The following is a 14,447-nucleotide window of genomic DNA, read 5'->3' on the forward strand; positions in this document are numbered from 1 at the left end:
ATTCCAGTTTTCCTTTCCTTTGATATTACATGAGAGCATGGCATCGTTGATGGCAGACATTTCAGATGTGCGTTCAGACACTAAATACCTTAAAAGATAGATAGGACAAGGGATAAACTCGTCAAAAGTGCCACCACGCCCATAGCTGTTTGCAGATTCCCTGCAGCAGAATGAGACCATTATACCTTGGCTCACTGCCTTCAGCTACAGACGGAAGATTGTGTTTTTATTGAAGGCGAACACACCCAAATTTGCACGAACGTTATGATTGAATGCTCACACGTATGCAGGCGCACACACAGTTTCGGAGCACGCTGAGATCCAGATTGTATCAGATGCAGCAGGTGGGATTTAATCTTTACCAAATGATTCATTCCCGGAAACCAGAAATGTTGTTTGTCACAAAAAGTGGTTACGGATATATTTGTATTTTCAGTGTAACATAGTTGTTATTGTCCAATGACATCTTTTGTGTGCCAAATTAGAGCTGATAAGGCTGCAAATCAGAGGCAAATCCAATTCTCCTAAATTATCCTTGCTCAAAATCAGTAGTACTTCTAGTGCTTCTTCTAAAGTACACTGAAGAGCAACACCCAAAACAGGTTCCTAACAGCAGGTCAGTGTTACTTAGCGAATGTTAGCATGCTGACATGTTAATCTAAGATGGTCATCATGGTTACCTGTTATTCCTGCTTTTTATCAGCTCACATGTCATTAGCGTTCTGGCGTTAGCAATTATCTCAAAACAGCACTGTGCCTAAGTACCGACTCACAGAGCTGCTAGCATGGCTACAGACACTTAAAGGCACGGTATGTAGCATTTCCGGGAATCTATTGGCAGAAATGAAATATTAAGTATGTCAATCTAGTGTTTTGAGGATAAGAATCATTGTGTTTTCGTTACCGCAGAATGAGCCGTTTTTGCGTCACACACCGTACTTCTCCTACACATTTGGCACATGGAAGAAGTTTCAGTTGGTTGCAATCTGGAACCTCACTGCTAGACGTCGCCAAATCCTACACACTGCACCTTTAAATAGTGTTGTTAAAATACATTTTTGGCCCAGTGGATACAGAAATGCAAAAAAGATAAATATAAATGACCATGAATACAAAACCTGCAATATTACGATCAACATTTGTAAATATTCTCCAGCAAATAACAGTTTTATATTTTAACCCATCAATACCTTTTACAGTGTACAGTCATGCATAACAACTACTCTTCAGCAGACAAACAGCAGTGTGGTCTCATAAAACCAAATCTTTTGCATCTCAGAGCTCATATTGAAATAACACACAAGGCTCAAACAGGCGTCACTGCTGAGTGAGCAGACGTACACACACATGATGGCCTTGAAGATTTACTAGTCAGTGTTGATATTGCCTTTGCTTGAGTCGGTGTGTTTCCTGGTGTGCAGTGACCCTGACTATACTGGTTGAAATGTACACTTCAAAATGAGTGTTGCACATCGTCGGGTGTTTACGTCCTGCTGTCCCGCTACCAGCGAGCAGTCCTAACACCTCAGGCAGCGATTTGCTTTGTAAATCAATGCGGTGAGATGAAGTAGGGGCGAGTAATAACTCCTGTCTGTCTCTTGTTTTAATTTATCGACTGTTTTCATGTCCTCACTTCGATGATGGATCATGTGTACCCGGCTGCCAGTGATGAGCTCAGTCCTGTCTTTCTGCTCTCCCACCTCTCGCTGGGAGACTGTTAGCTGTGAAAATGGGTGATGAAGACCCCTGATTCAGCGTCTGACAGGCTATCGTTGAGAGAGAGAGAGAAAGAGACAAGACAGTAGAGGAGGGTCTGCGACAGAGCCCTTAGAGACAGGCTGCTTTACCGTCACCATGACAACCTGGGAAAATGGTTGAGAAACTGTAAGGGGAGTGGGTGTAGAATAAAGGGGATGGAGGAGTGGGTTGAGAAGTCATTTTAAAGAGTTTTATGCAGTATGTCTTCTGTGAGGTCCAGTCGCCCATCTGCTCTTACATGCAGAATCATTCTCTGTGGGGAAGATGTGTCTTTCAGCACTGATTTGGTTTACCGCTGCGCTAAGATCGATCCACAAGCAGCGGGGGACCCAAATAAACTTGTCGCTAAGTGCAGAGATTTGATTACAACAACGCTCATTAGTGCCTCGATTTGTGAATCTGATCCGAGCACACAAATGTTAATTTGTGGCCACCGAGAGAGCCATCAAGAGACAGTTTACCACTCAGATTGGTGTTAAAGCAGCACATTCACAATCCTAACTGATGCACCCTGTAGATACACACTGTGGCACAGCCTGCGCTGAACAGCTGGATGTACTGTGATGAATATGAGTCAAAAAAATAAATTAATTATTAGAAAAAAATATATATATAAATATATAAAAAGTTAAATAAATTAAGTAAATAAATTAAATAGGAAAAATAAGAGAAAGAAAATAAATTGAAGTTATGGGAAAACAAAAGAAATAAATATATATAAATATAACAGTTTTTCATTTCTTTTATTTTTGGTCAACTAATATATATTTTTTAAATTTCTATTTTTTTTCTGTAATTTATATTGATTTTGTTTTCCTTTTTCCTTTCTTTTATTATTTACTATGTATTTTTTATTCTAATTTTATGACAATTATGTTTTTTTTGCTATTCATTAAATTTGTTTAGGCCCATTTTACCTTCTCATGAACCTGATGAAGCGCTGAGGGAAACACGTTGCTCTTGGTTTTATTGTTTTGTTCATTGTCTTTGTGGTCACATGTGGAAAATCCACACGATATAGTGAAATACAATCTAGAACTCATTTTTTTGTTTATTTGAGAGCTGATTAGTTATTAATTCTGTACCATGACCTTTGACCCTGTCTGCAGTATGTGGAGACCATCTCGTCGCGCCAGGTGGACATGCAGAAGTTCATCTCCGACGGCTGCAGAGAGGCCTTACTGGAAGAAAAGAGACGCTTCTGTTTCCTGGCAGACAAGCACTGCATGTTCTCCTATCAAATTAGCAACTTCCACGAGAAAGTAAGCACCAAGGACAGAGAGACAATCCTGCACAGTCAGACTCCTCCATTAATGGGCTGTTTAACACCTTTCTTTCTCTGTTAATTCCAGGCCAAAGAGATACTGGCCATGAAGCTCCCCAGCTGGCAGGAAAAGTGCAGCGACATCAACCAGGTGCCGGACACCATCCTAGAGGAGCTGTCCTCCACTCCAGAACAGTCGCCGCGGGTTGAACGCTACAACAGGGTGAGTATTAGCTGGTCGTAAATGGATTCATGCTGGGATGGTATTTCAGAATATTATATTGTAAGCTTCATTCACTTATCTAATACGTGTTGCTTTTCATCACTAAATGTGATACCCATCTTACTGTGAGATGCTTCAGATAAAAGCTGTGGATAAAAGCATTCCAGATATTACATAAGTAGAACAAATCGTGGCCATGAAGTGTTTTATCTTGTCTTGTTGCTTGTGTTTTATCTTGCAAAGATGCCGATAACTATTGTATCAGATTGAGGCTGTTGTGTGTAAAGTGGATTGTTATCATTATCTGGCTATCAGCCATGGGAAATCCTGCATGTGCTCTTGTTGTTAAGTCCACTGAATGTGGCTCTTTATTGCTGCGTAGGAGGGAGTTTAAATTGCGGTAATGACTATTTAAAAATCATTGCCTTGATAAGGACTTTACCCCGGTCAGTCAGAGAAAATGATTGTTATAGTTTCATTATCGTCATCTCATATTTTGTCACATGTTCCACCTGCTAATCATATTCTTTTGCATCTGCTCAGAACAACGTGGAGTCAGGGGTGCCTCCTCCAGCACCACCACTGAAGGCACAGATCAGTCCGCTAGCCACCATGTTCAACCCAGAACCCAGGTTTCCGTTCACCCCCCCTTCGGACCACAACTCAGGTACAGAAGAGCTCTCTGAAACAAAATCCACAAATCCCACAGTGTCTGTGGCATCTCACAGTCCTTTTGTTATCCATAGAATATGTTAATATGTCTGTTTTTATTATTATTATTTAATTAAATGTGTTTGTATTTTTTTATTATTATTTATGTTATTTTTTATTTTTATTATATATATTTATTTTTTATTTTAAGGTATTCATCTATTAATTTAATTTCATTTAAATTGATATAATTTCATTTTTCTATTCATCTATTTTTTTTTCTTTCTGTCATCCTTAAATTCCCAATTGTGATGCCCTTTTTACATTATTCACACATCAACAAAAGAGTTGAAAATGTTGAAACTACAACCATACAATATGTTTAAGTTGTCATTGGTTTCCTCCTTTTGAAGTTTTGTCAAATTGTGATCATCTGTGCGGTAAATCTAAAGCGAGCAGCCTGTTACTTTAGCTTAGCACAAAGACTTGAAACAGGGGGAAACTGCTAGCCTGGCTCGGTCCAACGGTAACAAAATACACCCACCTTTCCCAAAATGTCAAACTACTGCTTTAAATCATTGCTTTAAATTACCTTTTGCTTTTAAGTTTTGACAGATAACTGATATCGTCACATCTCTAATCTCCTCCAGACCAGGGCAGTTCGGTAGATGTCAGTCTGTCCCGGTCGACGTCCCAGTCGTCCAGTCTCAATGTGGCCAAGAAGCCCCGAGTTATGACCATCTTTCCCCACACGGCGGGCAACAACCAAACACTCCTCAGCTTCGACGAAGGTGACATCATCACCCTGCTCATCCAAGAGGAGAAGGACGGCTGGCTGTACGGAGAGCTGGAGAGGACGCAGCAGTATGTTCTTAACCTTTTTCATGATTCATGATTGTTTTGGTGGTTCTTTGTCTCATGAGGAGTCATAGTTTACCCATCTGTTAATTCATCTCAGCATCTGTGGCTTTAAAGGATAAGCCTCATAATTTTCTTTTCTTATTGTCAACGAATCCCATGAAAAGATCAAAACCCACTACAGAATGATCTTACCTGTGTCGTGATATAAATGTATTCCTCTGTGCCAGAGATCACCGCTGTTGTCCTACATGTTTCTTCATTATCACGAACTCACCCACTGTATTTAATACCACATACACAGCCCTGCTGCTGTAAATACTATAAATAGTCCTTAATGTGTATTAATCCGCCAGTGAAAATAGACTCTTAACAGATGCATTATTAATGTTTGAGTAATGTTTGCTTAAGACTACGGTGCCCAGCTGTTTTAGGAAATTGATTAGCCTTTTAAAATGATTAAATTACATACAGTATTTGGGACCTGTTTTTAAAGATGTATGTCTTCAGTGGGAACCAATTGGCACAGAAAAGCTGGGGAAGTCTGACAGTACCGTGACACAGACTAACACATTGTTGGTTTTCTTTTCATGGGATTTGTTGACGATAACAAAAATGTGAAATTATGACAGCGTATCTTTTACGCCTCGCGTTTTAGTTCTTCTGGTTCTCTCGTCTGGAAGTCAATGGGTTTTTAGTTAGATGCTTGAAATAAGGTCTGTGGTTATAACACAAGCTGAAGAGATTTTAACGTTTTGTTCTCCAATATAAAGTACATCAACAAATACCCCACTCGTGAATTTTGAAGCTTTTTACGTGTCTTAAAGAAGTCGGTTGCTAACAAGTGGCTAAATGAGACTACTAAACATCATCACGCCGACTCGTCCGCCTTCACAGCCTCGTTGTGTATACTCACGGTCATGTTGTGTGTTTATAGCCTAACGTTAGCTTTTTACTTCTGGCGATTGCATTTACATTTCAAAAATCATAAAAGTGGTGTTCATTTGTGGACATTATCTTGCTGAACAAAACGTGTAAGTATCATAAACGTCTGTTTGCCACAGAGCTTATTTTTTGCAATAATCTAAAACCCAATGGAAAAATCCCATTGGCTTTTTGTCAAGGGAGCCAGGGCGATGCTAACTTCCAGGTTGGCCTACAAAAATATGTCATCCCCGTAGCACTCTATTACAGACTGAAACAAATTTTGCAAACACATCGGAGATCACGTAGGTTCCCATAGGAATGAATGAACTTCAGGTTGATTCACATACATACACAGAGCTATGTGGAAATGAGGCGTTCAACTTAAGAGCTGGATAGTATGTAAGTCTATAGGGTTTTTAAGTCTTACATAACTTGTTAGAAAACGAACACAAATTGAAATGTGAAATAGGAAGTTTTATTGTGACAGCCAATATACAAATACAATACAACCTTTGACACACCCACACAAGGAAATGTACTTTCACTCCAACAAATATGTAGCAGCACAGACACACAGACATTTTTCACATAACTCAGGTAAGCAGTACTTGTTTCTCGCTTTGTGTTTGTTAATATTTAGCTGTGCTAATGCATCATGCTTAGATACACAGAGCATGTCAGTCAGGTATGTTCGACATGGCAGTCGTAAAGCTCTCTCTCTCTCTCTGTCGCCCTGCCCAGCAACACCACACACACATGCAAAACATCCAGGTGCAAACACACACACAAACAAGGGGCATCTGGTCTTTTATATTTCCCTCAACGATGAACACCTAATGCCTAATTTTTCTTCACCCTGGATGAGTGAATGAAATGAATATGTCAACTAAAAAAAGCAATTAAGATGAAATCACTCTTCTACACAGCAGCTGTGACTCCATGTCAGCTCCAGACGGCAGAGATGAAAAAAATGTTCCCAAACGCTAAAGCTTCATATTCTCCGATACAAACACATATGGCACCTGTGTGTCTTGTTTGCTCAAATCATAAACTGTTTATGTACAACAAGTCGTGTTTGTATATGTAGCTACAGCAGCACAAATCCATAAAGTAGTCTCTGGTTTGCCTGTGTAATTACAGTCATCTTCAACTCCTCGCTAGATCAATTAGGACTCATAACGCAGGCGAAAGGATCACCGAGTGCTGACAGAGCTTGTGTTATTTCATTCCCACTTTGGAACAAATTAACATAAGCCTTATCTGCTCCCTGTGTGTGTTTGTTGTTAAGTGGCTGTTTGAATGGAAGTGGTTTTAATGCAGTCAGTGGCGGTTTGTCAAGATGGGGACATGTTGGGATAAATCACATTACACTCTGTTTCTTAGCAACAAATCCAGAGCATTGGGCTGATAAGCCATATTTTTTTTCTCCAGACGTGACTTGGAGACAACTTCTGAGTCTTAGTGAACAAAGTCTGTCAAAGATTATATGAACATCTGACTCAAGTGTGTCCCTGCAGTCTCTTGTATGCACACTGAATGGCGAAAATCTGTTTTATATGACTGTTTTTTATATAGCTAAGAATAAATGTATATGGGTGTTTCTGCAACTTCGGTCACTTTTGACTTTCCCAAATTCAAAAAATTCAACCTCTATGAATTTTTCTATTAATTGTAAACATCAGAGTATATAATACATATAAACAGGCTCACAAAATTACATATAGTTGTTAAAATTTGTATCTGTAACATGTTTATTTTTTATGGGTTTCATCACTTGTTCTCACTAAATGTCCTTATCGCAACATTACAATAATTTTCAATTTATACATTTGGCTTTTTTAAATTAATATGGTGTAAAGTAATATGTATATGAAACAGTTCCATTTGAAATGATGTCATATTGTAATTTAATTAACTAATTTTACGTATCTCAACATTGAAACCACAGTTGTGTGACATGAAGAAAAAAGTGGTTTGTACCCATAAAATGCTCCATAGATTTTTATTAAATCACATTATTTAGTAATTATTTTTTTATATCAGGATAGGTAATAACACTGTGTATATATTTATCAAGCATTGCACTGCAAATTTTAACAATAATCCAAAATTTCATTGTTGGGACTTAAAAATGCCCGTAGTTGCAGAAACACCCGTACAGTATATGATGTATTGAAAGTCCTGCAACTGAGCATATTTCAAAAGTGACAATAATCTTCATCGTGGAATTGATTTTCAGACATAATTATATCATCATGCGACCCACCCAGACTGAAAATTGCTGATGTACAGACAGTACATCATGTAATACATCTCTTGGAGAGCTTTATTATTTAGGTTACTGGGTTACCTAATTATAAAACTGACCTACCTGGGTGCATTCTACTGTAATTGTGCTGGACAAAGATAATTAACCTGTATTGACCTAATTTTTACTGAAGAACTGTGTTCAAAGGTGTGCCAATAAATCATGGTCACAGACACCAACAGAATCAGGAAAATTGTGGCATTTTTTTAAGTGCTTAATCTTCATTTTGTATATCAAATGATTGGTTGTAATATTGTCTTAAAGGAATAGTTTCACATTACAAGGAAATACACTTAATTGCTTTCTTGCCGAGAGTCAGATGAAGCGTTATGTCACATTGACACCAGGAAGATAACAACTAATGGGTGTTTAAATAATCAATGGAAGATAAAGATTTTATATGACTGTTTACAGTAAATGAAATTGTTTTATGATGTTTCTGTTTGTCTTCCTTATTAGGCGGGGCTGGTTTCCCTCATCTTACTGCAGACCTTACACTGAGCCAGCGATATCACAAAGGTAAGACAACATTACAACGTGGTGGGAAGTGAATCAATGATTTGCTTCACAGCTAAACGTTTATGTCGATATGTGTTAGCAGCGATCTTGGCACGCCGGTGCGTCGTCTGAGTGTGGCCAGTCTGCCGGAGCAGGATGAGGAGGAGCCCGTGTTGCTGCCGCCAGCGGACTACAGCGACGGCCCCTATAGGCCATCGCTCCCCTCGACGCCCACACCAAAGAACAAGGTCAATACCAGCGCCCGACTAAGCGTGCACTAACCACGTGTTGTCTGTTGTATTTGTTAAATCTTTTCTTTGTGTGGATGTGATTAACTTGACGTTATTTATACCTTTAATCCATCAAGGAACAGTATGTAACATTTAGGGGGATCTATTGGCAGAGATGGAATATAATATTAAGTATGTTTTTTTTCAGTGTATAATCCCCTGAAAATAAGAATAGTTGTGTTTTTGTTAGCATAGAATGAGCTGTTTACATCTACATACAGAGCAGGTCTTCTTCACGGAGCCGGCCACCATGTTTCTACTGTAGCCAAGAACGGACAAACCAAACACTGGCCTTTCGCGTTTTCACATTTTCGTGTCAGCCATCGTAGTTCTCCTAAAAATGAGACAGCGCAGACTAAAACCAACTACTACTTCTAAGAATCACAAAATGGTAAAATTATCGTACATAAGGACACATCGTACAGGGGGCAAAATCATCGTAGAAATACGATAATTATCGTAGAGAGGGCAACGCTGGGTCTTCTGTTTCCTGATAGGATATCTTTATTGCCTTACCTAATTCTTCACAGACTCCACAGCCACACCACAAAATGAACATCAAACATGTCGAACTTTTAGTCTGACTAATTGTGTCTTATCAACATCTCCTTGCTGCATAGTCATCGCCTCCACGCCCTCCAGACAGAGCACAGCCAGAAACACACCTCAATTCCTCTAACCAGTTTGAGGAAACATGTTATATTTATCTAGATCATTTCCCTAAAGGATGTGTGAGCCTTACAATTTTACTTAAGTCACTGTATTGAGACATAAACGAAATGTTGGCTCAATTTTCTTTTTTAAAGACATCTTAAAAATGCTTCCCAGCACCAGGTTTCACCAGGTTTTGTTCAGGAATGGAGATTAGAGAGTAGAAAGAGAGAGAGCTACATAAAGGACATAAAGAGGGTACAGACGCAATTTCATTTGGTGCCTACACCGTGTCAGCTGATTGAGAATGAACTAGTAGCTGTCCGGCCAGCGGACAAGCCCAGGCACACTTCTTCCTCCCTCATCATCACCTTCCTCACTGCTCGGTCTGTACTACGTGTCCTTTGTATCTGCTGCCTCAGGGCTTTACCATGAAATAAACCACAGAGAGGGACGTACCTTCCACAGGGTAGGGATACCAGTGCTTTTCTTTTTTTCTTACCTCATCCTCAAATTCTTATAATTAACTTTAATAATGCCACATACAAACAGTCCTTTCCCTGCCTTTGACAATTTGTTCACTGCCTTTTAACAATAATGTAATGAATGCAATGATAAGCTTGATAACAAAAGTAAATTAGAAAGATTTGCATCTGAATGATAGAATTGTTACCTCTCTTTATCAACCATTGGCATGCACACTGAGTAAATGAATGATAAAATCTTAGTTTAAACACACGTTCTGATCTGATCTAAAATGAAAACAACATCCTGATTTACAAGCAATAATCCCTCAGCTTTATCGTACCCATGCTCACTTGGCTCTGTGGAGGTGATAAGATTATCACGGTCCCCAGGGTGAGAGAAAAACAGGAGTGTGTCTCTCACCATGCAGCTTTTCTAGATCGTCCAGATTCCAAACTCGGTGAGGTTTGAGGTAGATTAAGTATGCGTCAAAGCTCCACTGTGCTGATTGGGAAGGAGGGGGTGATAACTGTTGATGAGGAATCTTAACAAACCAGTCTGACAAAACTGACTTTCTTCACAGCTGGAAGGAGGGTGTGGTGACTTTGGTGGTGCGTGTTCAATGTTGTGTGTGTTACGTCTCTCTGTCCTGGATCTTGAAGGGTCTTTTCTTCTGTGTTTTTGACAACAGGTTTCTTTAGTCAATGGGACTGCAAAGGCCCCCTTTCTAGGGTGAGTTTCATAACACAACTAACAAGTACTCACCGATTTCAGACGTGTGTCAGTAACTCAACTTCAGTTGATGACCACATGATGAATTTGAAGGCCGGCGTTACGATTTTTTCCCCCGTTTTCTTCCTGCAGAGGAGGGAATCCGTTTGCTACGGTGAAGCTGAGACCAACGGTCACGAATGACAGATCAGAGCCACGCATCTAACACGAAAGATAAGGATTTTCACCGCTGTCATGCCTTCAGGGGAATCATGAAACATGGGACCCTTGCGACACACTGAATATCACCCCAACCTGACATCTCAACAGCCTGCATGCTCGTCTCTCTCAGCACCAGTTGGCTCTATTATTAAAGGAATCCATTTGTTTCTTGGCACAAGTGTGTTTGACTGTGCCAGTGTGTGTTTTACATTCGCCACAACAGGGAAACATTGCATAATGAACACATGGAGAAGCGGGAATTCTGTTTTGTAGTACAGTACAAAGAAAATATTTTGTGTTTAAGTAACAATTCACCTGAAAAATGAAAATTTAGACTAAGTTTAGTCTAATCACCAACTCACTGAAAGTGGGAATCAAAAAAGTTGCTTCCTGTGAATCCCTCGTGCATAGGTAGATTATACTGATAAAACCTACTACAGTTTATAGAGAAGTAATTGACCCTTCGCTAAGCCCCACCCCCTGCTGCTACTCCGTCAAGCTGTCAGAGCTACCACGGAGCCTACACTGCCACTAACTGCACTCCCTGCTGAATATTAGCTAATTTTTGAAAAAAACGAAAAAGCGATTTCAGGGAGAAACAGCCAGAAGGATCTACAATTTGCGTTTGACGGATATATCAGGATGTCAAACTGATTCAGCAGTGAAAGATAGAAGCTAAAGCCTTCAGATCACAGCGTAAAATTTAACCACCACCTGGCGATCGAGACAGAAGACAATGAAATTAAAGGACCAATATGTAATATATTTACTGTAATAAATCATAAAATGACCATTACGTGTCATCAGAGATTAAGGAAACATGCTGAATTGAAATACTGTCTTCTCTGACAACAATGCTACAGCCACTATGTTCTCCTTTGAAATTTCTATTCCGGTCCGGAGCGTCTGTTTTTGTTTTGGCCGGTGTGTTCCCGTCCACTGCAAAATTTCAACACCCCGTTGCCGCATATGAAACAAATTGGAACGCAAACACAGCCTTCTGCAGCCATGGAAGCGAGCTAATAAACTGGATCAACAGAGATAACGTTAACGTTAGATTCTACCTGACCTGAAAAGTCAAGGCACATCTCTCTGTGTGCAGCTGGGTTATCAAGGCAGCCAGTATTTGAGACACACAGCCGTTGAAGTGATTCCGACTAACGTTACTACTGGCCAGAGGCTAACGGGTCGTGTCTAGAAGGTAACCCTCAAATTGCGAAAAATTTGCATTAACTGCCAACAGTCACACCGGAGGAGCGGACGAGCCACAGCTCCAATATTTTGAATGTGGACTGCTGTTACCCATTTTAAACGCTAGCTGTCAGTGCTACATATTATTCCTTTAAGGAACAACACTGTTCCTGCAAAGCTGGGTAGGTCTTTATTCACTGTTACAATCGTTTGCATAGTGCTAACGCTAATTTAGAAACAAACACCTCCTTCCAACCTCTCCGGGTCTATGGAGAAGGCCCATGTAGTTGTCAAACCCTGGTCAGAGCTGGTAAATGCTACGCTATGATTGGCCAGACTGCGTTAGAGGGGCGGGACTTAGCGAAGGGTCAATTACTGAATGTAAATACAATGAGTGGGAATGAGCTATTGGAGCTAATTGTGTGTCTGGTGGTCCCACAAATACCAATGGAGTTTCTACTGGCATTGTAACGAGGTGATAAAACCTGAGTCTTCATTTTGGGGTGAACTGTCCCTTTAAGATGCAAAACAGATGCTCAGACAGTGTCATAAGGTCTTTTCCAGGTTGTTTGTGCTGCAGTCAGTGCAGTGTTTTAATACAGAATGAAGAGATCCAGATATTAATGATAGATGCTGACGAAGAAGACCAGCACCCAGGCTGTCTACCTGACTTGCCAAAAAAATATATTGTTATTTGTTTTTATTACAATTATTTTTGTCTTTCTTTTCTTAAGAGGCATTATGATATACAAATATTGTGAGAATGAAGGGAAAGTGACGTGTTGGGAAAAGGGGTTTGTCGTTTGAGTGAAGGCAAAACAGTATGTCACTGTTTAAAATGAGAAGGCTATTTATACACACTGAGTTTGTATGAGATATTTAAATAAAAAAACATGTGTGCAGAAGTCCATTCTGTGAAGGCGCCCCTTTGAATGCGATAACCAACTCGCTCATGATCCCGAGCTGATTTTTGATTTGACTGCTGGTATGTATTTTAAATGGGCAAAATGACCTTTTGATGAAGGGAATATTTTTCACTCCTCATTGTTTTCACTGTCGTTTAATGTAGATCCTGTGTACAATGCACAGTTTATACAAAATGAAAATGTACCTTACTGGTAGATATTTGCATTGTATGAATAAAGTGGGTCATTGTTTGAAATCTAAGTATTAAGTGTTTTGTGAGGACTTTTTTTGCAATGTATTTGCTTTACAGAATGTAAATGTATAATGAGGAACTGACTGATGAAACGGTTTGTTGATCCTCATAGACCCACTCGTGTGTGTAAGTGAACCCATCATAGTTATTGCCACATGCTTTCTTCAGAGTACCTTGCCACTGTGTTGACCGATGTAGTCTTTTTTTCTCAATAAAACAAGGTAAAGCAAAAGTTCAATTGCCTTTTCTGTTATAGATGTTGATCCCTCACGTACGTGTATATTTTGTGGAGGACACTGGATTTTACTCACTCTAGAGATATCTAAAACTAAGGAAAGAAGAGGTTTGTTTTAGGCGTGTGGGCTGTAAGATCACACAAGAGAACTTGCACACTCATATGATAAAAATGGGGGAAAAAATTGACTAACTGATACAAAAATAAGCTATATGTGATAGTGTAAGCGTTAGAAATGAAGGATACATCAAGGGTTAGATGCACCCCCCAAGACAATTTCAGTAAACATTTCATTTTCTAGCAAGGCTGCAAAATCTGAGTTTTTATTTCACATTTAACAAGCTGCCTCTTACAGTGCAACCTGAGCACTTATGGCACTAACAGCACTCTAATTTACCGCAGGCAGCACACTTGACACCAATATGTGTCTCTCTATAAACCTAAAACAAAGGTTGACCTGATTATTTTTTTGCATTGAGTTTAATAAGACTGCTCCTGACTCATCAGCTGTTGTTCTCCAGGAAAACAACCTCAGCAGTATTACTCTACAGTGGTTCTCAACCTTTTTTGTGTCAAGGACGCCTAAATTGATGCACATTAGGTCACTGACCCCCGTTTACTAAGATTTCACTTCGGGGACCTCCATCTGAAAAGATTTTGGTTGTTAGATAAGTTGTCAACTACGGTTGAGGAGATAATCGTGGAGGAAGTGAAACTATTAGAAATAGTCACTCTTATAACTCTTAACCACATTGGGCTCACTTATATATTGAATTAAATAGTGAAAACAAACTATTCCCCATTTTTCTGGGGACCCCCTGGAACTCCTTTAAGGACCCCTGAGGGTCCCCGGCCTCTGGTTGAGAACCACTGCTCTACCAGATATTCAGTTCAGTTTATTTATTTATTTTTTACTACCACACTTTTAAGCAGCCCGTTCCTCCAGGAGAGAACAACCCGGTCATTGTTATTTGTTTGACCTTCATGTGTCTGGAGCAGATATGATTTTAAAAAGTTGGAATGAGCTAGAAACATG

At 39.6% G+C, this 14,447-nt stretch overlaps 1 protein-coding gene across 3 annotated transcripts in view; it reads left to right on the plus strand.

Annotated features, from left to right (window-relative positions):
• baiap2l1a (BAR/IMD domain containing adaptor protein 2 like 1a) overlaps nucleotides 1–13,408 on the plus strand; it is a 30,170-nt gene extending 16,762 nt beyond the window's left edge. Inside the window, exons 7-14 of one of the 3 annotated variants that reach the window (XM_037755597.1) lie at nucleotides 2,868–3,020; nucleotides 3,111–3,245; nucleotides 3,789–3,912; nucleotides 4,547–4,760; nucleotides 8,449–8,508; nucleotides 8,588–8,735; nucleotides 10,585–10,625; nucleotides 10,758–13,408. In XM_037755597.1, coding sequence (XP_037611525.1) covers nucleotides 2,868–3,020; nucleotides 3,111–3,245; nucleotides 3,789–3,912; nucleotides 4,547–4,760; nucleotides 8,449–8,508; nucleotides 8,588–8,735; nucleotides 10,585–10,625; nucleotides 10,758–10,830 — 948 coding nt within the window. In that variant the 3' untranslated portion in view covers nucleotides 10,831–13,408. The remainder of the gene's footprint in view (nucleotides 1–2,867; nucleotides 3,021–3,110; nucleotides 3,246–3,788; nucleotides 3,913–4,546; nucleotides 4,761–8,448; nucleotides 8,509–8,587; nucleotides 8,736–10,584; nucleotides 10,626–10,757) is intronic. The other 2 variants (XM_037755598.1, XM_037755599.1) reach the window with 2 other exon arrangements.
• Nucleotides 13,409–14,447: the final 1,039 nt, after the last annotated feature.

Source organism: Sebastes umbrosus, chromosome 20 (assembly GCF_015220745.1).
Source record: "Sebastes umbrosus isolate fSebUmb1 chromosome 20, fSebUmb1.pri, whole genome shotgun sequence".
NCBI lineage: Eukaryota > Metazoa > Chordata > Actinopteri > Perciformes > Sebastidae > Sebastes > Sebastes umbrosus.